General features: G+C 55.6%; 1 protein-coding gene across 1 annotated transcript; it reads right to left on the reverse strand.

The window, feature by feature from the left end:
• Positions 1-560: 560 nt before the first annotated feature.
• Positions 561-27,800, reverse strand: ADRA1D (adrenoceptor alpha 1D). The gene is made up of 2 exons (XM_004610987.2): positions 26,399-27,800; positions 561-2,094 (listed from the first exon to the last, which is right to left on the reverse strand). Exons 1-2 carry the CDS (start codon positions 27,516-27,518, stop codon positions 1,493-1,495), a joined length of 1,722 nt encoding a protein of 573 aa, XP_004611044.2. The 5' UTR covers positions 27,519-27,800; the 3' UTR covers positions 561-1,492.

Consider the following 27,800-nt stretch of genomic DNA (forward strand, 5'->3'; position numbering starts at 1 on the left):
GATGCCAAGCTTGACCCCAGCTCCTGCTGGAGGCCCATGTGTCCACCCCCCAGCCCTGCCACTAGCTGCCTTTTCAATGCTCTCAAGGGGAGGGCTGTCAGAAATGGCAGTGACTTTCAAACTTTCTATATCCTTGGTGTCAGGAGAGAACAACTGTCCCAAACTCCCAGCCCAGGTTGGCCTCCGCAGCTGGCTCTGGCTCCAGCTTCAGAACAGCCTCATCTGGGCATCTCCTCACCCACGGGGCCACAGCGTCCTTCCCCAGCCGGTTGGAGGGACGTGACTGACATCTCCAGTGACTTCAGTGTCAGCAGTCTAATGGGAATATTTCAAGGGCAGGCCTCGCTTTTACTCAAATCGAGCAAGCATGGCCCCTAGGTGAAGGGGCATGTGTGTCTCTCTCACTGAATACCCGAGTCCTTGGGCAGGTGTCATTTCCTTCCTGTATTGTCTCACCCATTTAACAGGTGTCTGCCTTCCTCACTAGGGCCCTCGGAGCATAACAGGTGGATCTGTAGAGATGGACAAAGTGGGGGGGGGGGAATAAAAAGAAAGAAAACTTGTGCTTACGATGACCATGTGGTTCCCAAGATGAATCACATACATTTTCAAAGCCAAGAAAACCTCTTAGGCTTTTGCTCATGCGAAATGTCCCAAGGTCAGCAGCCATCCATGAAGACAGTTCAGTGGAAACCCGAACGGTGAACACAGACCCACTCACTCCATTTGTGGGCCTTTGGTACTTGGAAGGAATTTAGAGGGGGAGAGGTCTTTATGGGTTATAAACTAAAGAGGGACAGTTTGCAGCCTGGACAAAATAGAACAACTCTTCTCAATAAATATGTCCCAGAATGACAGAGCTCTTCCTACTGATGGAGAAGCCAGGGCATAGCCGACGGAGCTATGTACAGTGTAAACAGTAAGGCCCTGGGGGGCGGGCGGGAGTAAAGGGCGGGACAGGGCCAGGTGAGGGGGTGTGCAGGAGGAACCTGAGCAGGGCAGAGTGGGCCAAGGTAGGGGTACATCAGGCTTGTGGGACTGACACCCCCAACGCTGGAGTGGGGGCCCTCTGGGTCCTCCCATAGGCAGTAAGGAGAAACCATGTCCACGGAGGCTAGGGGTGAATGGACTGACTCCTAAGGGGAGGCCCTGGGGGTCAGCCGTGGCCGCCGCTAGGGTTCAGGTCATGGATGGATCAGTGTGTCTCAAACAGGGACAAGAGCAAACGTCCCCGTGGAGGAAAGTCCTGGGTTTGGGTTGGTGTCCCCATGTCCTGGATGGGGTCCTTTACTGGGAATTCCCCCTAGCCCAGACCCGGTCCTTAGGGATGTCCCTGACCCCAGCTCCAGTTCCTGATCACTTGCGACCCCCCTCACAGCCCCCCCATGGGGCTCATCATGTGGAACAAGTCAGGTCCTCCTCCGCTTGTCCCCAAATCCCCTAACCTCCCACCTTCTCCCTCCCCCACCCCTCGCACCGGGGGCTCAGGTCCTTAGATATCCGTCTCCCTGAGGTTGCTGCAGTCTGCCAAGTCGTAGGGGTCGCCTCCAGTGCCGTCCTGGGGGACACCCAAGGACACGGCCTCCACCTCGGGGCGCTCTGCGCGCGGCGCGCTCCCGGCGCGGAGCTTGTGCGACAGGCTGGACACCTTGGCGCGCAGCTGGGTGGTGGGTCTCCGCCAGGGCCCGAGCAGCCGCCACTCGCGGAAGGTGCAAGGGGGCTTGCGCCGGCTCGCGCCGTCGGGGGAGGCGGGGGCGGGCGACGGCGCGGCCAGGGCCAGCGGGGCCCCGGGGGGCGCGGCGGCCGGGCCGGGGTGGTCGCCGTCGCCTCCGTCGTCGTCGTCGTCGTCGGGCTGCGCGCCCACGGCGGGGGTGGCCGTGCTGGAGGCCCGCCAGTGGTGGCCGTAGACGCGCCACAGGGGCCGGCGGCGCCGGCGCCGGCGACACTGGCAGCGCAGGAGGCGCAGGAAGGCGCGTTTGAACTCGCGGCTGGAGCAGGGGTAGATGAGCGGGTTCACGCAGCTGTTGAAGTAGCCGAGCCAGAAGATGACCTTGAAGACGCCCTCTGACGGCTTCAGGTGCGGGAACAGCGAGCCTGCGGGGAGCAGAGACCCAGGCGGGTGAGGGCCCCGGGAAGGAGGCGCGCGCCCTCCCCACGGTCACCAAGGTCTCTGCCCAGCGAGATGTAGGGGTGGGGGGAGCCAGGTAGGTTCAGGGGCTCCATGCATAGGGATGGGCAGGTGTCCTTTTCCAACCCCTGAACAGAGCGTTTCCCACCATGGCTGTGGGCAACCAGCCAGAATAGAATGTGATGAAACCAGGTGAAATCGCCACGAGGGACTGGAGAGATACTCCTTGCCTCGCATGGAGCCAACCCAGGTTTAATCCCAGGCACCCCATATGGTCTCCTGAGCACCACTGGGGTAACTCCTGAGCATAGAGCCAGGAACAGCACCTGGTTATTCTCTCTGTCTCTGTCCGTCTCCCTTTCTCTCTGTCTCTGTGTCTCTGTGTCTCTCTCTGTCTCTCTCTCTCTCACACACACACACACACTTTGAAATATTGTCCCTGGAATTGAGGAGATAGCTCAGTGATCAGGGTCATCAGCGGTGCCCAGTTCCACCCTAGCACCACATGGTACCCCCAGCACTGCTGTGTGTGACCCTCATGGTTCCTGGCATCTCCATACTAGCATCAAACTCCCAGGTTGGGTATGTGGATGGCTAGGACAGAGTGGCCCCAGGACTCCCTGAGCACTGTCTGGGAGCCCCCACTCTAAAAAAAGAAAGAAGTCTATTGCTGTTTGGAAATGATCACCATCAGAACACATCTGCTTACTTAATACCTGAGCACAGATGCATATTTAGTACCACTTCCCATATTTTCATTAAAAAATATTTTTTTGGTAGGGACCAGAACGATAGAGTACAGTGGGTAGGGCATTAACTTTGCATGCACCCATCCTGGGTTTGATCCTCAGCATCCCATATGGTTCCCCAAGCACTGCCTGGAGTAATTTTTGAGTGCAGAGCCAGGAGTAATCCCTGAGCACTGTCTGTGATCCCAAAACCAGATCAAAAATTTTTTTGTTGGCCGGAGAGACCATATGGGCATTAGAGCTCATGCCTCGCATGGGGCCGTTTGATCCCTTCAGCCCAGTGCCACCACCACCACCACAGGGCCCCTTGAGCATTGCAAGGTGCATCCCTGGAGGTCCCCCTGGAGGCTCCTCATGCCTCGACCCCTGCACCTGCACTGCCCCCCATCCCCGTACCGTCAGGGTGGGCAGAGTGATGCCTAGTACTGCAGGGTCCGTCATCACTAGACCCTCCGGACCTTGCATTGGACTGTCGACCCAGCAGGCTGGAGACCATCAGGAGAGCCCTTTGGACCCCCTGAGCACTGCTTGTGAGACAAAAAAAAAAAGACCTTTGGACACAGTTTTCAGTGAACTTCTTTTTCCTGGCGACCCTCTGTGCTTGGATGCGTTTGGAAAGCTGACTCTGAGAAGGGGTCTGTGGGCTTCTGCAGATGCCAAGCAGTGCTGGGCACACAAGAGGGAGATCTCTGAGTCAAACACTGGCAGGGCTTGCCCCAGGCCAGGCACTGGCCCAGCTCCCAGCACTCGTGGCCTCGCTCCTCTGGTGGCAGGGGGCTTAAGTCTCCAGGGAGTCATCGAGGAGGCCATGTATTAGCAGTGGTAGGGACAAATGGGCGAGAGGACAGCAGTTTGAGGCCTGGACTGTCCCCTAGAGGGGACACACAGAAACCAGCAGGAAGAAAATGCCACGAGGGAAGGGTCACTGTCAGGTTCTCGTTGCCAGCGTCCAGGGGTGCCTTCAGGAGCTCCCTGAAGTGCCGGCAGGTTCTGCTTTCATTCTGTGGGAGGTGGGAGCCCCAGCCTGTGGTCAGCGGAGGGAGGGAATGCAAAGCCCCAGGAACACAAAGCCCAGGGGCTGCAGGGCGGCCTGGTGATGAGAGAGGTTGCACCCATCCCCAGAGAAAGTGGTCCAGGTTTCTGGGATGGCCTGGAGGGAGCAACCAGGGAGGTGGGGGTGGTCAGCAGCACTGGAGTCGGAGCTGTGCCAGGAAGCCCCCCCTACCAACCCTCCAGACTCTCTTGCCTGGCACCCCCACCATGGACCTGGCATAGTATAATCTGTTGTTTCTGACATGACACAAAAGCATGATCTAGGCAGCAAAGGCCACACTTCCAGCCTGTCGACCCTGGGCAGAGGACAGAGTGGAGGTCAGAGGGCGCAGGGCATAGGACTGGTGGAAGGGGTCAAAGCTGCAGGTACCTAGGAGGTAGGGGTCCCGGACAAATCACAAACTCTTTTCTCTATTCCCAAAGCCCCCCAAAGAGGGCAGTAGTGTCACCTCGTGAAGGGCACCGTTGTCTCCTCTTTGCTCTGGGGGGCCATGGCTGTGCCCCTCCCACCACCTCAGAATTCCCGGTCTAAGAGGATCAGGCAGCAGCGTCGCCCAGCCTGGGCCTCTCCAGCCTCGCCAGGCAGCCCTGGGCAAACTCTTGGCCCCAGAACATTCTGCTTCCCTCTGCTGTGGGCTGCAGATAACACTCTCTGGGGAAGCTCCCTCCGTCTGGGGCCCAGCCCGCAGCCGGGCCTCCTGATTACTGGCAAATGTTTCACTCCCCCTTTCTTCCTCTCTCCTTTGGAGAGAAACCTCAGTCCTGGGAAGGGACCCAGATTCCTTTCCAGACCCGAAACAAAGACTGAGACCTGGTGGGTTTGGGGGGTGGGGTGCAGGGCATCAATCCCGGTGTGCGGAGGAGACCATGTCCCCCGGGGCGAGATGCTGAGCAGATGTCCCTGGAACGTAGGGGCCACCAGAGCTGACCTCAAGACTCCAAGACGGCGGCCCCACGAGCATCCCTGCACACTGCAAAGGAAGATGGAGTGCTGAAAATAACTCTGACTCAGGCCACGGTTCTCTTATATTTAGCCCGGGATGACAAATCCGTGGACTATGCTTTCAGCAGCGAGCCTGAAGCCGGCCAAAGGGCATGGCTGTCAGTGTGGCTCGCATGGCCATCGGTCGGTGGGTCGCCGGCCGGCGTGGATGCTTGTGAGACAGCCCGGCCTGGCTGTTTGTGCTCCAGCAGCCTGCGTGCTGCCGGCAGGGGATTCCTTCACACCAAGTTGCTGGGGCTCACACAGCCTGTCAACGCCCAGGCTTTGTAGTTGCCTGGAGCTGAGGCTTCCTTGGGATTCTCCCAGGAGCTGACCCAAGGCAGGGACTTGTGGAAGATGGAAATCTGGGGGGTAAAGGAAATACTAATAGTGGAGACGGGGGCGGGGAGGTGGGGTGTAGGAGAGAAAGAGAGAGAGACAGAGGGAGATACAGACAGACAGAGACAGAGAGACAGAGACAGAGGGAGGGAAAGGGAGGGAAGGAGGGAAGGAGGGAGAGAGGGAGAGAGACGGGGAAGAGGAAAAGCCAAAGAGGAGACATTCAGTTGATTATTACTTTGGGACAATTCCACTAGGAGCCCTGGGACATGGAGATGGTATAGAACAGGGAAGTCAGAGTTACTTGTCGGGAGATACGAGGGAGGTGGGGCAACTATATGCCATTGCCATCTGTCATGGGCTGCACCGCTCCCTCTGGGTATGGATTTTATGCACATGCGCCCCCCCACACACTTTATTTAAACACGGTGGTTTACAAAGTTGTTCACGATGATTTGTTACAGGCATTCAACATTCCAACCCCAATCCCACCAACACTGTCATCTTCCCTCCACCATTGCCTCCTTTTTCCCAGCCATTCCTCAAGCCTGCCCGGGTAGCAGGCCCACAGTAATTTATTTTATATTGCTTGTTACCACTAAGTGGACTGGATAGCACAGAGGGTAGGGCATTTGCCTTGCATGCAGCAGACCTGGGTTTGATTCCTCCATCCCTCTCGGAGAGCCCGGCTCGAGCAAAGCGATGAACAACAGGACAACAGTGCTACTACAGTGCTACAACTACCACTAGATGACTAACAGAATGGTGGGAAAGTATTTCTGAGAAGAAAATTTGTGAAAATTGTATCTTGTGATGGGGACATTAAGTCCTTGGTCAGAGGGTTTTACTAAGCTGTTGTTATAAGTTAAGCCTTCTGTGTGAACGTTTTCCTTAGTTGAGATTGGTCGGTTGCTGCTGTTACATCCCATCCAATCTGGTGTGCTGCTACTGGGATGTCAGTGAAGAGCTCTCCAGAGGATTTTCGGCACTGTTGGCTCCACTGGAGGACAATGGAGATTTGCAGGTGCTGGTGGAAGCCGAGCTTCCCGGAGAGAGTGATACTGGCAGCATCTCTGGCAACTTTGTTTCACTGCTCTCTGTCCCAGGGGCACAGGCATCTGGCCGGGACAGTACAGATGTCTATGCCTTGGGCTCCAGCCTCCCTTGAGCATCCCGATTTCTCCTCACAGGTGGTGGGTGACTCAAGGCTTTACACTCATCTCTGCAGTCTGCTCCCATGACCTTCCTATGTCCTTCATGGCCTTTCCTACTGCACTGAATACCCCACATTCTCCAGTAAGTCCACTGCCTCCTGCAAGGACCTGTGGGGGAGGGGGTACGGGCACACCCTCCCCTTCTGCATGCCGCAGGTGAAACTGATTTGCTCCAAGACCCCTGAGGCTGGCCCTTGACTCAAGGGCGTTAGCTTTGCCATGTGGGATGCTGTGGGTATATCAGTGGCGGAGCCCCTTCTCAGATGCTCCCCTGATAAAATAACTCTGGGTTGTGACCACTCAGGTTGACCAGTTGCCTCTCCCGTCTTGTCGCCTTATCCCTCTCCAGCTGCCTGGCATAAGCTTCTGTCAGGACCCACAGCCCTGCTCCAGGAAAGCCTTAATGGCGAGTGGGGAGTCTGAGCCAAGACCTCTCTCTGTCTGTCTCTGTCTCTGTCTCTGCTTCTGTCTGTCTGTCTCTCTCTCCCTCTCTCTCTTCCCCTCCACTGGGCAGCCACCTTCTCTATCCTGAGCTGGCACTCGCCCCCACGCTCCACTCTGTCTACTGCCTCTCTTGCAGATACAAAGCCCAGCTAGGCTGACTCATCTTGGCAGCTGTCCCTGGAACCAGACCTTGGTAGGATGCCCTCTCTCGGCTGCTCACCGGTCCACCCAGGCAGCCCATGGTCTCCTTGCTTATGTGGCTCCCCCTTCTTCCTGCCGTCCGACTTCTGTCTTCTCGTACCTCAGCCAAGTGGCCACTCACTGCATTTGGACACTGGTGGGCCCTCTCCCAGTCTTGCCTCTGGGCTATTGTACATGAAACGTGCTTCCACTTTCCTCTACTTGGCTGTGCCAGCACTGACAGCACCTCCTCCAGGAAGCCTTCCTTCATGCCACCCCCTCCTGACCAGCAGAGCTGGTTGTATTTTGTATTTTCCCATGCCATTCCTCTCCCCAGCCCCGGGACATCTACTGACTCTCAAGTGCCAAGAACATTATGTGTGGGCTAGGGAGGTGGTACATGAGGCAGAGCACATGCCTCGTATGTTCAAGGTGCCCTGAGTTCGAGTCCCAGCACCTCCTGGCCACCCAAACAGCGTTACCTTGTGGCCCCAGAGTGTTTCTGGTTGTGGTCTCGATGACCCCTGAGCAATGCCAGGTCAAGCACAGTGGGTAGTAGCCCTGCCTTCCACCCCCACCAGTCACCCCACTGTGTGTGTTGTGTGGATGGAGGAGCAGCCTCTATTAAAAATAAATAAAAGCACCATGAGCAACGACCGGTTTCATATCTCTTGTCTATAAGCAGGAAAGTCCCTATACCATGCCTGGGATATCGCAGCTGCCTCAGCTGCCCCCCACCCCAAAACTTGAGATGTAATTGACATGGGCCATTAGCTTCAGGGGTTCAACATAATGACTCAGTATTTTGGATCTCATGAGATGGTCCCCACCCTAGGTCTAGCTCACTCCCCCACAAACCATCACAAGTTCCTTCTTGGAATGAGGTTTGCCGATTGAGTCTTAGTGACAGAATTACTGCTCACCATATTAACCACAGCCAACGGGCTGTTCACTAGCCCCCTACATTCTTGGGTTCTTCTTTTTCTCCATCCCTTGCCACGGCTCCATCACCAACCGCCACTGGTCCTGGAATACCCGCCTCCACTTGGCACCCCTCCTGACAACCCTGGTCCAAGTTACCAACATCACTCGTGCTCTTCCAAGTGGGCCCCCTGCCTCATGCCGCCAAATTCTGTCCACACACAGCAGCCGGAACAACCTATAAAAATGTGAGCTGAGCACTTGGTTCCATATAAAACCGTTTTCTGCTGCGAACTGTAACTTCCTGCCCTCTCTCTTTCATCAGAATTTTGACTACCTGCCAGCCTCCGGATCTCTCCGATCATCCTCCTTCTGCTCGGCTGTGACTCTGACTCACACCTCAGCCCTGCTCAGTCCCTCCACGTCCACGTCCTACTGGGTTTGGACTGTCCAGTCCAGCCAGATCCTCACCCTGGCGTGGCCCGGCCCCTTTGCTGGAGCCTTCTAGCCAGCCCTGCTCCTTCCCCAGGGTGATGGGCTCAAGTCTCACTTCTCTTCCTGCTGGGCAAGAAGGGCCTCTCTCCTTGCACTGCAGCGGTGTCCCCGAGGTGTGGTGTCACTGCACCCTCCCGCTGTGACAGCCTCTGCTGCCTCTCAGCTCTGCTGCTCTCCCAGCACCTTTCCGTTTTTTTTTTTTTTTGCATTTTGTATCTTCCCATGCCACTGCTCTCCCCAGCCCCGGGGACACCTACTGACTCTCAAGTGCCAAGAACATTATGTGTGGGTTCGGGAGGCGCTACATGAGGCAGAGCACGTGCCTCGTATGTTCAAGGTGCCCCGAGTTCAATTCCCAGCACCTCCTGGCACCTAAGCATCATTACCTTGTGGCCCCAGAGTGTTCCTGGCTGTGGTCTCACTTGCTTTCACTTGCTGCTATACCTCACAGCCCCGCTACCACCAAGCCCCAATCCTGAGGACACTGATCTCACGTGACCCACCCACGGCTTCCCTGTTGAATGGACAAGTACTGGAACATCATATAACTAAAACTCAGTCCTGAACAACCTTGTATCTCACTGTGATTCAATTTTTTTTTTTTTAAAGTACTGATTTGGGGCCATGATTTTTGGCCATTTCTTTCTTCCTATATATTTTGTTGTAATTTTTTGGCCACACCTGGCTGTGCTCAGGGGTCACTCCTGGTTCTGTGTTCAGGAATCACTCCTGAACCATATGGGGTGCTGGGGACTGAATCCAGGTCAGTGGCGTGTAAGACAAGCACCCCACCTGCTGTGATATCTCTCCTGCCTGACGCCTGTGTTTCTATCTTCAGCCCAGCCTGCTCTCGCAAAGCTCAGATTTGTCTGTTCAAGGGCCTCTCAAACTTGCTGGCCAGCCTGGCCCCTCCCCCTTATCCTGGCCCCAGGAAGCTTTCATAGGGCAAGGCTGGCAATAAATAGGTTAAACAAGAAGATGAAAGGGTAGTGAAGAGGAAAGCAAGCAAAGGAGGAAAGACTGAGCAGGGAAGGAGAGTAGGAGGATGTATGTGAGGGGTTGGAGGTGGGATTGAGAGTGCGGGGTTTGATAATGTCTTTAACATTCTGCTGAGAATGTGACCTTTGAGAAAGGAGGGGAAGGAAGCCTGTGGAAGGAAGAACATTCTAGAATATGGCATGTGTAAAGGCCCTGAGGTGGCCCTTTTACCCTTGTATGTTCATAAAACAATGGTGAGGGTGGGTGGGCAGAATGGAGTGGCTGAGAGATTAAGGCCAGTGCTCCACCTCTATGCTCCACCAGAATATGACATGTGCAAAGGCCCTGAGGTGGCCCTTTTACCCTTGTATGTTCATAAAACAATGGTGAGGGTGGGTGGGCAGAATGGAGTGGCTGAGAGATTAAGGCCAGTGCTCCACCTCTATGCTCTGCCCTGTCTGAACTGTATAGTCACTTTACCTGGGAGCAACTTAATCGCCATGCTTGCCCCTTTGCATCTAGCAATGTATCTCTGACCTGCTAATGCAAATGGCTATTTATAAACGGATCCTGTGCCTCGAGTTCAAACTCCTCCAAAACTGCCCTTCCTCTTCGTGGTATGAGTGTCAGGTCCCCAACCTCTGACACACTGTATTGCTACACTCACTCTGTTCCAGTCACAACACCCGTGTTCCTTGTTGCTTCTTGGAGAGACCAGATGCCCTCCTCCCCACCCCCAGCCTTCATCCATGTCCTCCTGCCCCTGCCTCCTTCCTCCCCCCATACTCACATGCTCACACTCACTTTCCCAGCAAGGGGCCTCTGACATCCCACGAAAAGTAGCAGAGTGGGGCAGGGGGTGGGGGCGGGGCGGCAATGTCAGTGCAGTGGGGAGGGTGCTTGTCTTGTATGCTGTCAACCTGGGTTTGACCCTCAGCACCATGTGTGGACCCAGGAAAGGGGAGGGGAGGGAAGAGGAGAGGAGAGGAGAGGGAAGGGGAGGGGAATGGGGAGGGGAGGGAAAGGGAGGTGAGTGGAGTGGAGGGAAGGGGAGTGGAGGGGAGGGGAAGGAAGGGGAGGGGAGAGGAGAGGAGAGGGATGGGAAAGGGAGGGGAGGGGATTGGAGTGGAGTGGAGGGGAGAGGAAGGGAGGGAGCCGGAGAGATAGCACAGCAGGTAGGGAGTGTGCCTTGCACACAGCTGACCCAAGTTCAATCCCTGGCATTCCATATGGTCCCCGGAACATGGCCAGGAGTGATTTCTAAGCTCATAGCAAGCAGGAGTAAGACATAAACACCACTGGGTATGGCCCCCAAATAAAAAAATGGAAAAAATTCAAACAACCACCAGAAGCAATGTTGTTGGGGTCTAGGTTAGTGATTAAGCACTTGCCTTGCATGCGTGAGTTTGATTCCCAGTGCATGCATACATGTACACACACACACACACACACACACACACACACACACACACACGCTTCTCTTTTCTCCACCATGCACCCCAGCCTGCTCTTGTGGCCCAATTTACTCTTTGTGACATCTCCTCTGTGGTGCCAGCTGGGTTACTCTTCCTTCCGTCTCTTCCTACCCTCCCTGCAGTAGTCCACGGGGCACCGCTCACCCCCGGAGACCCCAGGGGCACAGGAGCACACAGCAGGCACTGCCTAGCGCCCCTTCTTTCTTCTCTCCCCTGTCTGTCCAGCACAATGGGCCCCCTCTTTAGTGGGTCCCGCGTGCCGTGTGACCTCAAGCCTCTGTGGAGTCTGGCATCTTGTTTGTTCGCAAACCCGTGGGGGTTGGGGTGCTCTGTGAGAAACCACCCCCCCCCCCGAGCTCTCCAGGCCTCAGGCCCCTCCACTGCTCAGTGGCTTCTCCTCAAACTGCCGTCTCTGCTTTCCCTCTGCGAGCCACGAGTGGGTCCCAGCTCTGGCGGGGTCGGCTCCGGCCTTCCTGTCTGCATCCCCACCAGTGCCTCTCCACGTTCAGCACCAGAAAGACACCCCCCACCCCACACACACCCCGGTCCTCCTGCCTTTCTGCTCCCTCCTTCGACCCCCTGCTTGGGGCGGGGTTTCCTCTCCACCAGACCCGGCTCAGATGCCCTTCCACAGCCCCTGCATTTGAGTTAACTTTGTGTTGGGTTGGGGGGTCACACCCAGCAGTGCTCAAGGCGGTCTTCCTGGCTGTGTGCTCAGGACTGAGCCCTGGTGGTGAGCAAGAGACCATACCTGGGGGGGTTGGGGGATTGAACTAGGTCACAGCCAAAGTGGCCACAGGAAGGGCAAGTGCCTGACCTTTAGCAGCCCTCCCTCCCTCCCTCCCTCCCTCCCTCCCTCCCTCCCTCCCTCCCTTCCTTCCTTCCTTCCTTCCTTCCTTCCTTCCTTCCTTCCTTCCTTCCTTCCTTCCTTCCTTCCTTCCTTCCTTCTTCCCTTCCTCCCTCCCCTCCCTTCCTTCCCTTTCCTTTCTTTCTCTTTCTTTCTTTTCTTCTGCCTCCCTCTCTCCCTTCCTGCCTTTTGCTTTTTTTGGGTGACACCTGGTGATGCTCAGGGGTTACTCCTGGCTTTACACCCAGGAATTAATTACTGTCAGTGGTGCTCAAGGGACCATATGGAATACTGGGGGTCAAACCCAGCGTGCAAGGCAAGTGCTCTACCCACTGTGCTATCATTCTGGCCCCTCCATCCCCTGCATTTTATTACAATTTATTACCAATCTAGCTGTACAGTCGGATTCCTGACAGCTCATCTGAATTACTTGTTCTTTTTTTGGTCACATCCATTGATCTTTGGGGTCCACTTCCAGTTCTGTGCTCAGAGGTCACTCTTGGTGCTGTGTAGGAGACACGGTGGTGCCAGAGATGGAACCTGGGCCTCCCACGTGCGGTGCACACACTCCTGCCTGCTATTCGCTCACTTACCCCTGAACAACTCTTTCTAACCAGTGCCTGTTCCCCACCAGCCCCAGTAGTTTGGGAAATACTTGTTATATGAATGTGGAAATGGTGTTCAGGAAGGTGGCCCTGAGCCCCACGGGAGGAAACGGGAGTGACACTTCCTGGGTGTTCAGTGCCTGCTGGCTCTGAGCTCTGAGCAGCACGACTTTCTCATTTAGCCCAGGGTACCCCACTTCGCAGAGATCCTAGTTACCCTCAAGGGCAAGTGGCACCTAGTCTTTGGGATGTAGATTTCAGATGCTGCCAAGTTTGTAATAAACATGTAGATTTCTTGTGGCAGCCCAGCCTGGTCTTTGGGATGTAAATCCGAGTGCTTTCAGCCCAAGGAAGGTTTCAGTTCTGGTTTTGTATCTTCTTTCCCGAGGCCTAGATCACTGGCCTGCAGATACAAGAGAATAATGTTGCCTCAATGTTGTTCCTGTAACATCTTTTGGTGCCTTTGGTGACGTCAATGTATTGCGCCCTTTGGAAGTGCCATGATCAATAAAAGGAGATCCACGAGGCCTTCTGCTTTGGCCAAGAGCCAGAACGAGCCTGGTCCTCCATGAAACATATTTCTTCCGCGTTCCTTATCTCAGCGCCTCCGACCGCACGAACGTTCACGCAACAGTTGGCACCCTGGCACCCCACATTGTCCCCCGAGCCCCCCAGGTGTGACTCCTGAGTACAGATCCAGGAATAAGCCCCAAGCACCACTGGCTGTGGCCCCTCAAAATTAAAAGATTGGGGGCCAGAGAGCACAGTGGGTAGGGCGCTTGCCTTGCACACAGCTGACCCAATCCCCAACATCCCATGTGGTCTTCCGAGCACTGCCAGGAGTGACCCCTGAGCACAGAGCCAGGAGTAAGCCCTGAGCATCATCTCTGGGTGTGATCCCAGAACAAACAGAAAAAAAAAACAAGAAACGCCCCCCCCCCAACTTTGGGGGCTGGAGAGACTACAATCGGCAGGGCACTTGCCTTGCAGTTGCTCATCCGGGTTTGATCCCCAGCATCCCACATGTTGCCCTACTCACTGTGAGGAATAATTCCTGAGTGCAGAGCCGGGAGTAACCTCTGAGCATCACTGGGGATGGTCCCTCCTAATAAAGCCCCCGAATTTTGGGCCTTACCCAGCAGTGTTCCTGGCTTTTCACTCTGGGATCACTCCTGGCAGAACTTGGGGGGCCATACAGAGTTCTGGGGATTGAACCTGGGTTTGCTATTTACAAGCCGAGTGCCTTACCCCCTGTGCTATCCCTCCAGCCCCAAGGCTCAGCTCACCACTCAAAAACACTTCTGCCCAGTGTGGGGACCACTCGGCAGTCACGAGTGGGCACTTGGGCTTTTGCTTCTGCCTCTGAAGGGTGCAGATGGCATCAGGTGACCTCAAAGACAGCTCAACCGTCTTCTCTCTGTCCTTGACTTTGCTCTCTCACCTGTGTCTACGCAAGCTTGCTCCCACCTGCTTCCCACCACCCCCAACACCCTTTAATAAGGGGGGGGCCTCTGTCAGGACCTGAAGCTGATGTCCAGGTGAATGGGGCAGCCACTCGTCACAAGAGGCAGGGCCTTTGCCTGGGTCAGGATGGTCACAGGTAGCGTGGGATTGGGAGGGGATGTCTGTCACCTGGATGACCACAAGTCAGTCCTGTGTCCTAAGGAACAGGGGTGACGAGGTCCAGGAGCCACTGACATGCTGGTTAAACTGGTCAAGCCTCTCCATGAAGGGGGACTCTGAATCCAAGCTGGGGGCACAGGCAGGTGGGTGGGAGGACTGTGTGATTAATGGCGCCCTTCTGGGATCTCCAGAAGGAAACTTATTTTTGGCAGATCGTCAGCCTTCACAGCCAGCCGTGCACATGACGTGCAGCCAACCTGACATCAGCTGCACCTCCGCTTTCTCCTTTCCCACCCTCCGTCCATAGTGACGTCCTTCCCCAACGGCCAGGAGGAACCCCTGAGCATCGCTGGCGTGGCACTTCCTTGCCCCCTAACAAAACCCCCCAGGTGTTGAAAGAGTTAAGCGGGGATAAAAAGGCCACAGCCTCCGACAAGATACTCAGGTCTCTGCAGGACTAGAATAGGGATTCCCAGCTCGGGACTCCTGGCCTCTCTCATTCTCATTCCCTCGCAAAGTGGCTTTTTGTTTTTGGCCACACTTGGTGGTACTCAGGGCTTACTCCTGGCTCCAGGCTCAGGAATCACTCCTGGAGAGGCTTGGGAACCCATACGAATGTGCTGAAAGTAGATAAAGGACCAAAGATGATGGCCTCTCATGATCTGTACTGCAAACCATAATGCCCGTAAGTAGAGAGAGTGTGAGAGAGAAACTGTCCCTCATAGAGGCTGGGGGAGGGGTGGGGCAGGAGTGGGGCGAGGGATACTGGGGACACTGATGGTGGAAAATGTACACTGGTGGAAGGATGGGTATTCCATCATTATATGACTGAAACTCAAACTTGAAAGGTTTGTAGCTGTTGTTCACGGCGATTCAATAAAAATAAATAAATAAACTGAACTCAAATCAGCTGTGTGCAAGGCCAGCACACCATTGCCTGTATTCTCTCTCTAGCCCATTGCTTGGTGGCTCTAACCCCGAGGTCTTTTCTCAAGAGCCTGGGCCTCTCAGCCTGGCAGACCTCTTTGTTGTACTGTAAAGCATCAGACAAGCTTGGCAATAAAGTGGATTGAGCTGAGAGCTCAGGACACTTCAGAAGAGTGAACCCAGCATCCATGTTAGGAAAGAGAACTTGAGACAGAGCAAGGGGCAAGTGCAAAGGCCCAGAGGCAGTTTATGGTGGAGTGAGGGCTGCTGAAACAGACAAGGGGAGGAGCCACTGGTCAAAGCTGGGGACATCTGGAAGCGGAAACACTGGAAAGCCACCTGGAAGAGGTGGCCTGGAGAGGGTCCAAGTCTCACAAGGGTGTGGGGGGCATGGCAGACTCCTCTGGGGGCGTGGTGCAAAGACAAACAAACGTCTTGATTCCTTGCACTGCAATTCTCGGTAACTGGCAGCTCTGCTGGGTCTGGATGTAGCTCAGGGGTCCTTGAATGCCCTGTTTCCCTCAGGATCCGTGGGCCCTGAGGGGCTGGCACAGGACTCCTGGTCCCACATTGGGCATCCCCTGCAGGGGAGGGGCAGCTTCTGCAGCCCTTGTATCAGAAACAGTTAACGATCCTGAGGTGAATGCAGGGGCAAAAGGCTTGGTGAGTTTTAGAGGATAAAACACGGGAGGAAAGTGACTCTTAACCCCGGGCTGACCTCTGCTACCGGAAGTATCAAGGACTCTGAAGTGTGTGGGTTCTAATCCCAGTTCTGACCTTTAGGATTAAGATTCTACACTAGATTATCTTTTAAAGCAAGTAGCAGGGGATATTTGTGCAAATAGGAGAGGAGGAGAGAGGGCAGGTGAGAGGGGAGGGAGGATGGGGCACAGGACACCTGTTCCCAGGGAGAGGGAGAAGCTATAGATGCATCTATGGGCTGTGTGTGGGCAGAAGGGAAGTGGGGCGGGGCGGGGGGAGAAGGCAGGCTAGTCCATAGCTGATGGAGTTAGAGTCCTCAGAAAGGAAGGAGGGTTGAGAGAGATTCAGAGGCAACAAGGCACTTGCAGGACTCTGGGGACACCTTGGGGTTGTCCCAAGGAGGAGACTTGACTCCGGGCAGTGATTTTCCTTTAGCAGACGTTCAGTTAAACATGGGTTTGTATCAACTCATGAGAACTGACTGTTGAACTTTCAGGAATTTTGCAAGCTAGCTGATGTTTTTGGCTCCCTTGGAATGGACGGTGATGGGGGTATCGACACCATGGACATGGAAGATCATGCAACTCAGCATCCCACCCAAAGCCAACTGTTAAACATGGGTACACCCCCGACTGCCACCCAGGGAAACAACCCAATTCAAGGTTTGGGGTTTATCAAAAGCGGGGAGAGGTGAAGGAGCTAAAGATGGATAGAGAAGGCAGTGTCCAGGGACTAGCTGGTGGGGAATCAAGGTTGAAATGATCAGAGGGCAAAGTGAGGGGAAGAGAGGTGGAACTTTGGTCAAGTTTGGAGTCAGTGAGCAGGTAGAGTGGGGGCCACGGAGGGCGGGCAGGTGGGCGGGAGGGAGCAGAGAATCACTGGGGACTTGGGATGGGGGCAAATCTAGATGGGCCAGGAAATGGTTGTAGAGAAGGTGAGATGAGTCCCCAGGGTGTTAGCATGGGTCAGCCTCAGTAGAATTACACTGATAGGCAGGTGGGGATGAGAGTGTGGGAGAGAGGCTGGAGCAACAGAAGAGCAGATAGGACACTTACCTTGCACATGGTCAATCTGGGCTTTATCCTTGGGACCCCACATGGTTCCCTGCCAGAAGTGACCTGAGTGCAGAGCCAGGAATAAGCCCTGAGCACAGCCAGGTGTGCACCCTGACCCCTGCACTCCAAAGTAAAAAGAGTGGGGAGAAAGATAGAAAGACTCTATCCCATTAGCCTTAATGAGTGAGACAGAACGATCAAACAGTTCATTGGGTGTTTGGGACAAGAACTGGGTAGAGGACAAGATCCTCAGAGGAAGTGGGATATGTACTCACTGACAAAGTCCACCCACCAGTGTATATTTTTCCTTTTTTTGCGGGGGAGGCATATTCAGCAGTGCTCAGGGCTTACTCCTAACTATGTGTTCAGAAATCACTTCTGGTGGTACTCAGGGGACTATTTGGGGTGATGGAGATTGAATCCAGGTTGGCTGCATGCAAGGTAAGTGCCTTACCTACTGTATTCTCCAGCCTGTACTTTTCTTTTTTCTTTTTAGCTTTTTGGGTCACAACTGGCGATGCTTAGGGGTTACTCCTGGCTTTGTACTCAGGAATTACCCCTGGCGGTGCTCAGGGACCATATGGGATGCTGGGAATCAAACCCGGGTCGGCCGCGTGCAAGGCAAAAGCCCTACTCACTGTGCTATTGCTCTAGCTCCTGTACTTTTCTTTTTTTAAAAAGAAAATATTTCTTAGCTCTGTCTACTGGGTTAGTAACTGACTCTGTATCAAAGGACACCTGAGATTTCAGATTTAGTTTTTAACTTGTCATCTTTCCTGAAAGGAACCAGACTCTTAGATCACAAAGAGAAAAAAAATCACAAGCTGAATCGGATGGTTCATCTCATCAGACCAGAAAGCGAGGAACTGCTTGTCATTTGGCTGTCTCAAAGATCTCAGATATCAACTTGAATAGGTGCCACTAGCCAGACCCAAACCGTGAATAATGTAAGGAGTCACACTTTTTCATGAAAGAGTGCTAAATAGCTTCTGAACTGTGAAAGAAACTAAAATCAAAACACCCGACTGACTAGGGGAAAATACTGGTGCATCATCCATCTGAGCACGGGCCAATATCCAAGGTCTGAAAGAGCATTCTCAAGGATCAGCAAGAGAAAACCACACAATTGAATCACACTGGGGAGAACAATGGAACAGACACTTCTCCAAAGAAGATATACAGAGGTCCAACAGGTGTATGGAAAAGTGTTCCTCATCATTGAGTACCAGGGCAGGCAAATCAAACTGACAATGAAATATCACAGCATCCCAGTGGCAATGGACTAGTTTAAAATGCCTGGAAACAATCGAGCTGTTGGGAATATGGTGAAAAAGGAACCCTCATTCACTGTTGGTGGGAATGCTGTCTGCCTCAGTATCTATAGAAAGCAGGATGTGGATCTCTCAAAAGGTTCCTATAATTTCCAAGTGACTCACCCATCCTATTCCTTGGCATAAACCCCAAGAACACAAAAACATAATTCGTAGAGCTTTATGTACACCTATGTCCACTGCAGTGCTCAGTATGACACCCAGGATATTGAAACCACCCAAACACCAAAGACGGATGAATGGATTAAGAAACTGGGATATACATGCATGGAATATTACACAGCTATCAGTAAAAGACTGTTGTAATTCACTGTAACTTTCAGATAAAATGGAAGACATCATGTTGAGCAAGTGAGTGAGAAAGCGAACAAACTGTGGAGTATATAGAAATAAAGTAGGGAATACGCAATGGCCAATGAAAACAAACCCTGAGATTCTGCCTACAGAGCCAAGTGCTAAATTTGGAGCAGGTTAGGGGAGCTAAGGGACCTAAGGACAGTGGGGGGAGATATTGTAATGGGGAGGGCTGGGGATGGGATACTGACATTGTATACCTCACACATTAATATTGTTATCATTAACACGGGTTCTTGTGGCTGAAAACTCCAGGCCTTCTTGGAGTCAGGATGGGCGCCTCCCCACACCTCCCTCTACTTCTGGAAGCCCTGGCAGTCACCCCATGTCCCACCTTGTTCCAGGGACTCAAATACATCTCAAAGGAGATTACCTCGCTGCAAAAATTTCTTGGACACCTGTTCCCAGCTGAGATTTCTGAGGCTCTCTTGGAGCAAGGAGCCAGCTCCCACCCGAAGAAAGTCCTGGCAGACACTTCCACACCCCAAAGCCACTGTCATGCTCTGGCTGGACTCTTTCGCCTCAGGACTGAGACTCAAGGAGAATCTAACCTGCGAAAACTTTAGGTACATGGGTCCTTATGGCTGAAAACTCCAGGCCTTCTTGGAGTCGGGACAGGCGACCTCCCCCCACCTCCCTCTACTGTCTTGTATTACTTAGTGTAATCACAGGTCAGGACTGGAGTGGCAGCACAGCAGGTAGGTCATTGCCTTGTATGCAGCCGACCCGGGTTTGATTCCTCCGTCCCTCTTGGAGAGCCCAGCAAGCTACCAAGAATATCCTGCCCGCACGGCAGAGCCTGGCAAGTTACCGTGGTGTATTCGATATGCCAAAAACAGTAACAACAAGTCTCACAATGGAGACGTTACTGGCACCTGCTTGAGCAAATCGATGAACAATGGGACAATAGTGATAGTGATAGTGAATCACAGGCCCACTCATCACAGGACAATGGCTGATTGGGTCACTTTATAATGGACTGATCAGGCTGCTGGCACCTGGGTGCCTGGTGCATTCTAATGACACAAAGTGGTGAGATTTAGTCCGTAACACACAAAACCTGAATCTGATCAAGCCAGTGCATGGGAAGCACTGGGATGGCGGGACACATGGCGTGGCATAGCTCCACACCGTGGGATGCTCGCTGGGTCAACAGATGGGAGTTTAGAGGTGGTGGTGGTGGTGGTAGTGCGTGCGTGTGTGTGTGTGTGTGTGTGTGTGTGTGTCTGTGTGTGTGTGTGTGTGTGTGTAGGAGATTGAATGAATAATCCCTGACTAATTACCTGATTGGCAATACCTGACCAAGAGGCTGATCAACCACATGCTATGGACACCCCTTTTCTGATAAACAAAATCTTCGAGGCAAATGGGCTGCACTCAAATACCACCAAGTCGCCATGGAATGATACGACAAAATTATCTTGACGAGGCTGGAGCGATAGCACAGCGGGTAGGGCGTTTGCCTTGCATGCGGCCGACCCGGGTTCTAATCCCAGCATCCCATATGGTCCCCTGAGCACCGCCAGGGGTAATTCCTGAGTGAAGAGCCAGGAGTAACCCCTGTGCATCGCCAGGTGTGACCCAAAAACCAAAAAAAAAAAAATTATCTTGATGTGTTTGAATGGACTGCAGTTATTTTTAAAAGTAATGCTCCTGTCTCCAAGAAACGTCTATTGAAGAAGGTACAGATGAACTGAGAAGATGTCTGGGATTTTCTTTGAAATAATTCGCGGTGGTGGGAAACTAGTGGCAGCGGCTGTGAGGAGTCAAGCCACGAGCAACGGGCTGGGGAAGAACAACGGGCTGAGGAGATGGTACAACTGGCCACGCATGCAGGAGACTTGGGGATGATCCCTAGCACTGCACGGTCCCCCAATACTGAGGGGACCGACCCCTGAGCACAGAGCAGGGAGTAGTTCCCAGCACTGTCAGCTGTGGTCCCCCAACAGAATATAACCACAAAGAAATGGACTAACTGGCTGTTGTGGTAAGAGAAATCCAGCCATTCTCGAGGGCTGCCAGCTCCCATGCTGACGAGGCACCTCAGACACATTCATTGACCCGAGCGTGGCAGAGCAGTTGCCAGGATCTGGAGAAGAGGCAGCGGAGAGGCTGCTAATTAACAGGTGCCAGGTTTCAGTTAAGCAAGGCGAGTAAGATTCTCCAGCTCTGTTGACCAACAACGGTCAATGCTGAAACTCTTGGACACTAAAGTGGGCAGGTGTTCTGAAGGGTCCTTATGGCAATAATAAAGACAGACAGACAGACAGACAGCCAAACCCCGCATGGCACGGTAGAGGGTGCTGCCATGTCCTCCTCTACCCACACTTACTGAGCACCTACTCAGGGGCAAGCACCGCCTGGCAGAGGAGACGAAACGTGAGCGCCCCCTTCAGGCGTCAGTGATGTTACTGGGACTGTCTCCAATTCCGCTGTCCATCTCTTTGCCCTAACACTGCATCATTGGTCTCGGACACAGCCTGTAGAGAGGGGTCCTTCGGCACTTGATTCCCAGGTTACACCCTCTGGACCTGTCGCCACAGGTTGCTATCCCACCGGACACTAACTCCTCGACTATCCCTGCCACCACCCACTCCCCGCTACAACCCCCAAGAGATGCATACCCACACAGGTAAAAATCTAATTAGGGCTGAGAGAGTACAGTGGGCAGGGTTTTTGTCTTGCATGTGACTCAGCTTGTCTCAGCAAGCTACCGAGAATATCCCACCCGCACAGCAGAGCCTGGCAAGCTACCCGTGGCGTACTCTCAACATGCCAAAATCAGTAACAACGATGGTCCTCATTCCCCTGATCCTGAAAGAGTCCCCAACATGCCATCGGGCTACACTAGCATGGACAGAGATGAATGGAGACGTTACTGGCGCCCACTCGAGCCAATCGATGAACAACGGGATGACAGTGATACAGTGACAGTGTATGACTCAGCCTGGCTCTATCCCTGGCACCCCCATATGTGCCACCAGGAATGATCCCTGAGTGCAGTCAGGAGTAAGCCCTCATCACCTCTGGGGGGAGCCTTCCAAAGCAAAAATAAAACAAACCAAAAAAACTATCTTTTTTTTTTCTTTTTTGCGGGGCGGGAGGAGGTGGATTCCCACTCCAGGCAGTGCCTGGGGCCACTCCTGGCGACTCCCGGGGATTCTTGGACCAACAGAGACAGCTGAATGCTTGGGCCGGGCAGCGAGGTGCTGATTGGAATCAGAGAGGCTGGGAGCCACCAAGCTGTTCTGGGTGGAGCTTGGGGACCAAGCCATGCCGGGGAGCTAACGTGGGGCCGTAACCAGGCGAGGCACATGTGCTCTAGACCTTGGAGCTATCGCCCTTCTTGCACCCTCCTTCGTGACTTTTGTGTGCTCTGAAACTGCAGACGCACGGACTTTGTGTGGCACACAGCTGCCGGGGTGTGTCCTGACTCATTTGTCTCTACGCTATCTATGCAGCCCCTCCGTTTCCTGCAGACCTGAGCTGGGGATCTTTCCTAGCTGCAGTCTTGTCAGTGAGCCCCGCCCTTCCTCCCGGGGGTGGCATCATGCTTCATCTTCTGTCCCTCTTGTCACAGACCCCATCCTCAGGTTCACCACACCACAGGGCACCCTCTGTCACCGCGGCCCTTCATTACCTCCACAGGTGCAGGAGCCCTTTCCTTTATGCTGTGTGCTGGCCATATTGACAATGACGTGAGTGGTGAAAGATGTGTATGAAGTGTCTGGGGGAACCTAACTGAGTTTGGGGGTGGGCAGGGTGTAAGTGAGCATTAGTGACTCCATCTTGACATACACACAGAGGGGGAGAGAAGTGGGGGGGATGAGAGAGAACGAGAAAGAGAGATTTCTATAACCTCTCTTTCCCACTTAGTCCTTTGTCCTGTCCCTCTGTTCTAAGACAAGTTCTCACACTCTGTGTGTCTGGAGTGGACCCAGGTCCAGGAGAGGTGGGAGGGGGGAGAGAGGAAACAACAGGTCCCCTGGGAGCCCTCTGGACCCCTCTCTCTCTTGGGGAAGAGTCAACCACAAGCCACCTCTTCAAGGTGGTCGTGCAGACCCTGGAGAGGGCTGGTGGTCTGCCATGTCAATGATCATCACCCTCCAAGGACCCATTAGCCACGATGCCAGCCGCAAGGTTCTGGAGATAGAAGTCCCTGCTCCGTCCACAGCCATAAACTGCTTTTCCATCCCAGTGTCCCCCCAGAAACCCTCTTTCCAGTCTGAGGGTGAGATGGTTTTCTCTGGGATACATGAGTCCACCCTATTGGCTCGCGAGTCCCTGAAAAAATCTTTTTGATTCCACATCAACTCTTGTCTCTCGGAGACTGTCCTTTGAGAGGTGGGCATGCAAACCTGGGATGGGGACCATGGAAGGCAGCAAGGCCTCCGGGTGCAGACTGGGTGAGTCTGTCCCGAGACAGACTCCTGCTGTCAGACATGAACAGTCTGGCCCCGGGAGGTGCTGGGGAGGGGCTGGCCGCTGGGCTCTGTGGCTGCTTCGTGTGACTAATCACAAACAGAGGCCAATGGGGAGGGTCAGCAGCCTGTCCCCCCAGCACAGAGATGAGGGTCTGGCTGTGACCAGAAGAAGGTGGTGAGCCTGTGGCATGTATATGCATGCACGCACAAGTGCGTAGGTGTGCAAAACTGGTCTGAGCACACAGATCCTTCTCTGTGCTCAGGGCTGACTCCTGGTGGGAGCATAGGCAGGGACTGAGCCACACCCAGCCTTGCGCAAGGCAAGCACCTGAACTCGCTGCTATCTCTCCTTTCTTCTCTTTATCCGTCCAGATCCTCTCCTTTGGGGGGATACCATTTCCCCAGCCTGGGTCTCCTTAACCAAATTCTCCATGCCCTCCACTCCACACCCCACTACACGCTGGCATTTCTGTGCCAACCTATGCCCTGGATTCCATCCACCTTCTTTCCCCCAAGTGGCCTCTCGGAATGTTTCCTTTGCCTCAAGGCATCTCCCTCTGCCCAGGTCTGGGCTCGTGCTGGAGCCGGGCAGGACCAGGAGCTCTTGGGCTCCTCTAGCGCCTCCCGCCTGCATGCCCCCGGGTCGCTCCTGTGCCCACCGCCGCAGCCTCCCTGCCCCTCTGCTGCCCACCAGTCCAGTCTCAGCAAAGCTCGTGCCCATATTCTGCTCAGCCTCCGTCCTCTTTTCTCACTGCTGCCAGATGGCACTTGATGCAGCTCCACCAGCAACAGGAAGAGGGCACAAGGAGCACCCTGGGACCCCTTCCTACGTGTGAGGGACAGAACACATGGGAAGCTGGAGGAAGACCAAGAGGCAAAGGTCAGGGAAGTTTACGGATAACTTAGCAGAAGAGGGGGACCTGTAATCTATTCAGTGTTTCTCAACCTATTCCCCACTGGGGTCTCCTCCTAAGCTCGTTTCCCGCCGGTCCCCTAATCCTATCACCAGGTTCCTAGTCTCACCTGGCCTCCCACTTCCATGATTTTCACCTTCCCTGGTGGAAGGTCCTGGAGACCTTTCTTAAAGGGGAAAAGCTGATCCAGTCCATGGATCAGTTCTCACGCGGAGAAAGACTGAAACGCACCGCATCGACCTGGAGCTCCCGATTCAGAAGTCTTTGGCGGTTTACTGAACACCAAACAAACGGAAAGGCCCAGCACTCAGCAGCAGACGGCACCATGCCACGGAACTACTGGAATACTAGACTGCCATCAAAATGAACCTGCACAGGAAAATCTCAAGGACAGACACTGAAAAAAAGCCAAGCAAAGGCTGACCAGATTCGGTGCAAACCCTAAAGACACAGCCAGCAACGCCAGGCTCTGTCCAGGCGGCAGATGGTTGGTGGGAAGAGCAGACGCCTCTGTGAGCGGGTGAAAAACACTAGATTTACCTCTGGGGAAAGAGGGAGGAAATGAGGAAAGGGAGTGGGATGGATGGCTTCACTGGGGCCATTTTATTTCTTCGAAAAGAGAGGAGGAGACCAGAGGCAAATATGGCCACAGGTAACATCTGTTCAAAGAGGGTGACTAGGGGGACGGAGCTCCCTGTCTTAGTCCCTCCACATCTGTGTGTTCTCTCCTGGAAAACCTTACAGCGTAGCCACACGCCCACTGAGGACGGCGGCACCCCACACGCAGGACATCACTTCCTACTGGAGGTCGGTGTGAGCCCGGCTGGCGCAGCGGGTGGGTGGGGGAAAGGCACGTGGGTGGGCAGGTTTCTCAAAGCGGGCAGAGCGGCCCTCTCCTGCCCCCTCCCTGCTGCTCCCCAGCCCCACTCCCCAGCAGCCGATGATTCCTGCTGATCGTTTTTCAAGCTAGTAGATTTTTCATTCTTTCCTTCCTGCTGGACATTGACTATCTCTGCTCTACCGCCCACCCCCAAAAGCAACAGCTCAGAGCTGGTCCTGGGCCCCAGGTTTCATTCTCACAGACTGATTTCACGGACGCCTCGGGACAGCCCTCCAGGGGGCGCTGGCCACCCCTATTATTTTACAGATGCCCAGACGGGCACAGAGTAGTTCCCAGATTTGCCCAGGCTGCCCAGGGAGGGGGATGTGGGAGAAGCTGGGCTTCAAACCCAGACCCCCGGCACCAGTGCCCATGTCCTCGTGGCTGTTCCCTGCTGCTCCCCCAGGCGGCTCCTGGGGCCCTGGGGCGCATGACACACCCGGCACCTATGGGGTTACCATCAGAGAGCTAGTCAGGCGAGGGAGCCTTGGCCCTGGGAGAAAAGGCAAAGACACAGGGAAAACCCTGAAAAGCGGGTGGGGGGAGCAGTAGGACATGACCCCAGGGGAGCAGCTGCAACCGGAAGGGTGGGTGGGCCAGAGAAGAGCAAGTGCAAGGGCAGGGACTGGGTGAAGACAAGAGCCGGAAGAGGGTCAGAGGGGACAGAGCATGCCGGAGGGAGGACACAAGCCATGGGGCCAGAAGGGAGGTCGCCCTCGCGCTCTCCCTCAGGGTTTCCTTAAAGGAGGGGGACCGGGCCTTGGCCCCTGCTGTCCTGGCGGTGCCTGTGGTCAGTCACTCCGGCCACTGCGTGGAGAGGGCCCTCCAGGGAAGCAGGCCGGAGCATGCTCCAACTCAACTGCAGCATGTGGAAGGAGCAAGGTGGGGGCGTGGGGGGGCGGGGGCTGGGCTGGCTGGAGTTGCAGCCGTGAGTCAAGGGACTTAGGGTGACCGCATCCCTAGAGATGCCATCTCCTCCCCCCCAAAAACAGTCCCACAGGGCTCCGTGAGGGTTCAGGAAGCCCCTGAGGATAGCTGCTTAGCTCCCAGCCCTGCAGCGAAGCCGGTGAAAGAAAACAGGAAAGTTCTCTGAAGAGCTAAAAGGATTCGGGGAGTGGAAAACATGGCTATTCTCAGCAGGACTCTTCGATCCCTAGTCTAGCCCCTACCTTTCCTTCACCCACCCCACCCCCAAGGGAGTTCCCCGGGCAATCACAGACACCAGCAGTGGAGAATCTCAGGGCAGGGAAGGGGGGGCAGCAGGGGTGGGGGTGATGTCCAACCTCAATGGGAGTGGGGAGGAAGTAGGTGACCGTCTTCTGGCAGGGGGTGGGGGGAGGGCTGGAGGGGCGCAATCCCCAGGCCTTGCAGCATTTGAATGGATGAACTCTTGCATTCTGACTCATTCTGCAAGCCCTCCCATCACTTCTGGGGTTGCTCCTATCTGGGGGGACAGAGGGAGCACATGCAGGCGAGCATATACGCTGCCCGCCACTGGCCACGGCGAGATGCCCACTGCCCTGTGTTTATTTGGAGGAGTCGAGGGTGAAAATAGCCCTTGTGGCTTGAAATGGCCACAGAGAGGGAGAAGAAGGAACAGCAGTCCGTGAAACCAATCCCGAAAGCTTAGAGAACCTGCACGCACCCCCGAACTAGACCAGGCTGGGGGCACCTAAGAGGCCAGAGAGAGGTTCATCATCAACCTTCCCTGCCCAGGTGGAGATGGCCACAGACTGGCTCAGGGAGGATATGGGAAGATGGGCCAAGGGGTCACTCACCGAGAGGCAGCACGAAGAAGAAGGGGAACCAGCACAGCACGAAGACGCCCACGACGATGGCCAGAGTCTTGGCCGCCTTCTTCTCCCGGGAGAACTTGAGCAGGCGCACAGACAGCGAGCTGCGGAAGGTGTGGCCCTTGGCGCTGCGCATGGCCCCGTGCGCCCCGTCGGCGCCCGCGCCCGCGCCGCGGCAGTGGATGCGCAGCACCACGTCGGAGGCCTTGCCGCGCTCGCGCTTGACGCCCGCCTCGAGGCTGCGCGTGGTGCTGCGCGCCACCACGTACACGCGGCAGTACATGACCACGATGACCGCCATGGGCAGGTAGAAGGAGCACACGGAGGAGAAGACGGCGTAGCCCGCCTCCTCGGTGATGCCGCAGAAGCGCTCGTCCGGCGGCACCGGCTCCTTCCAACCCAGCAGCGGCCCCACCGACACCACGAGCGCCACGACCCAGAGCAGCGCCAGGATCGCGGCCGCCTTGCGCTCCGTCATGATGGCGGGGTACTTGAGCGAGTGGCGCACGCCCACGTAGCGGTCCACGGAGATGGTGCAGAGGCTGAGGATGGAGGCCGTGCAGCAGAGCACGTCCACGGCGGCCCACACGTCGCAGAAGGCGCGGCCGAAGGCCCAGAAGCCCAGCACCTCCATGGTGGCCGAGAAGGGCAGCACGGTGGTGCTCAGCAGCAGGTCGGCCACGGCCAGGTTGACGATGAAGTAGTTGGTGACCGTCTGCAGGTGGCGGTTGCAGGCCACGGAGAGGATGACCAGCAGGTTGCCCGCCACGGCCGTGAGGATGAAGAGGGCCAGGAAGACGCCCACGCCCACGCCCTGCGCGCTCACCACCAGCCCCCCGACGGCCGCCGCCGTGCCATTTACCGCGCCGCCGCCCCCCGCGCCCCCGGGCTCCCCGGCCGAGGTCCGGTTGTCGTCTCCGCCGCCCGCGCCCACCACCACCACGCCGCCGCCGCCCGCGGCCCCCGGCACGCCGCCCACCGCCGGGCCCTCCGGGGCCGCCGTGCCGCCCGCGCCCGCGCCCCCGCCGCCCGTGGGGGAGCTGCTGGCGCCGCTGTCCGGGCGAGGTCCCTGGAAACTGACGCTCAGGAGGTGGCGGAAAGTCATCTCAAGGCGCGGCCGTCGGGGCCCGGGCCCGGGCGAGGACGGGGGCACCGGGCATAGCCGCGCGGCTGCAGGCTGCGGCGCGCCGGTCCCGTCGGGGGCCGGTCCGTGCGCCTGGTGCGGTGGAGCGCGGCTGCTCCGAGCCGAGCCGGGGCCGGCCGGGCGGGCGGCCGGGGCTGTCCCCGGGGGGTCCGGCCGTGGAGTCGCACCCGAGAGCTGGGGCTGGAGGCGAGCGGCTGGCGCTCTCCGAGCGTGCCCCGGAGAGCCGGCAAAGCGGAGGTTCCG

This window comes from Sorex araneus, chromosome 3 (assembly GCF_027595985.1).
Source record: "Sorex araneus isolate mSorAra2 chromosome 3, mSorAra2.pri, whole genome shotgun sequence".
In the NCBI taxonomy this organism is placed as follows: Eukaryota; Metazoa; Chordata; class Mammalia; order Eulipotyphla; family Soricidae; genus Sorex; species Sorex araneus.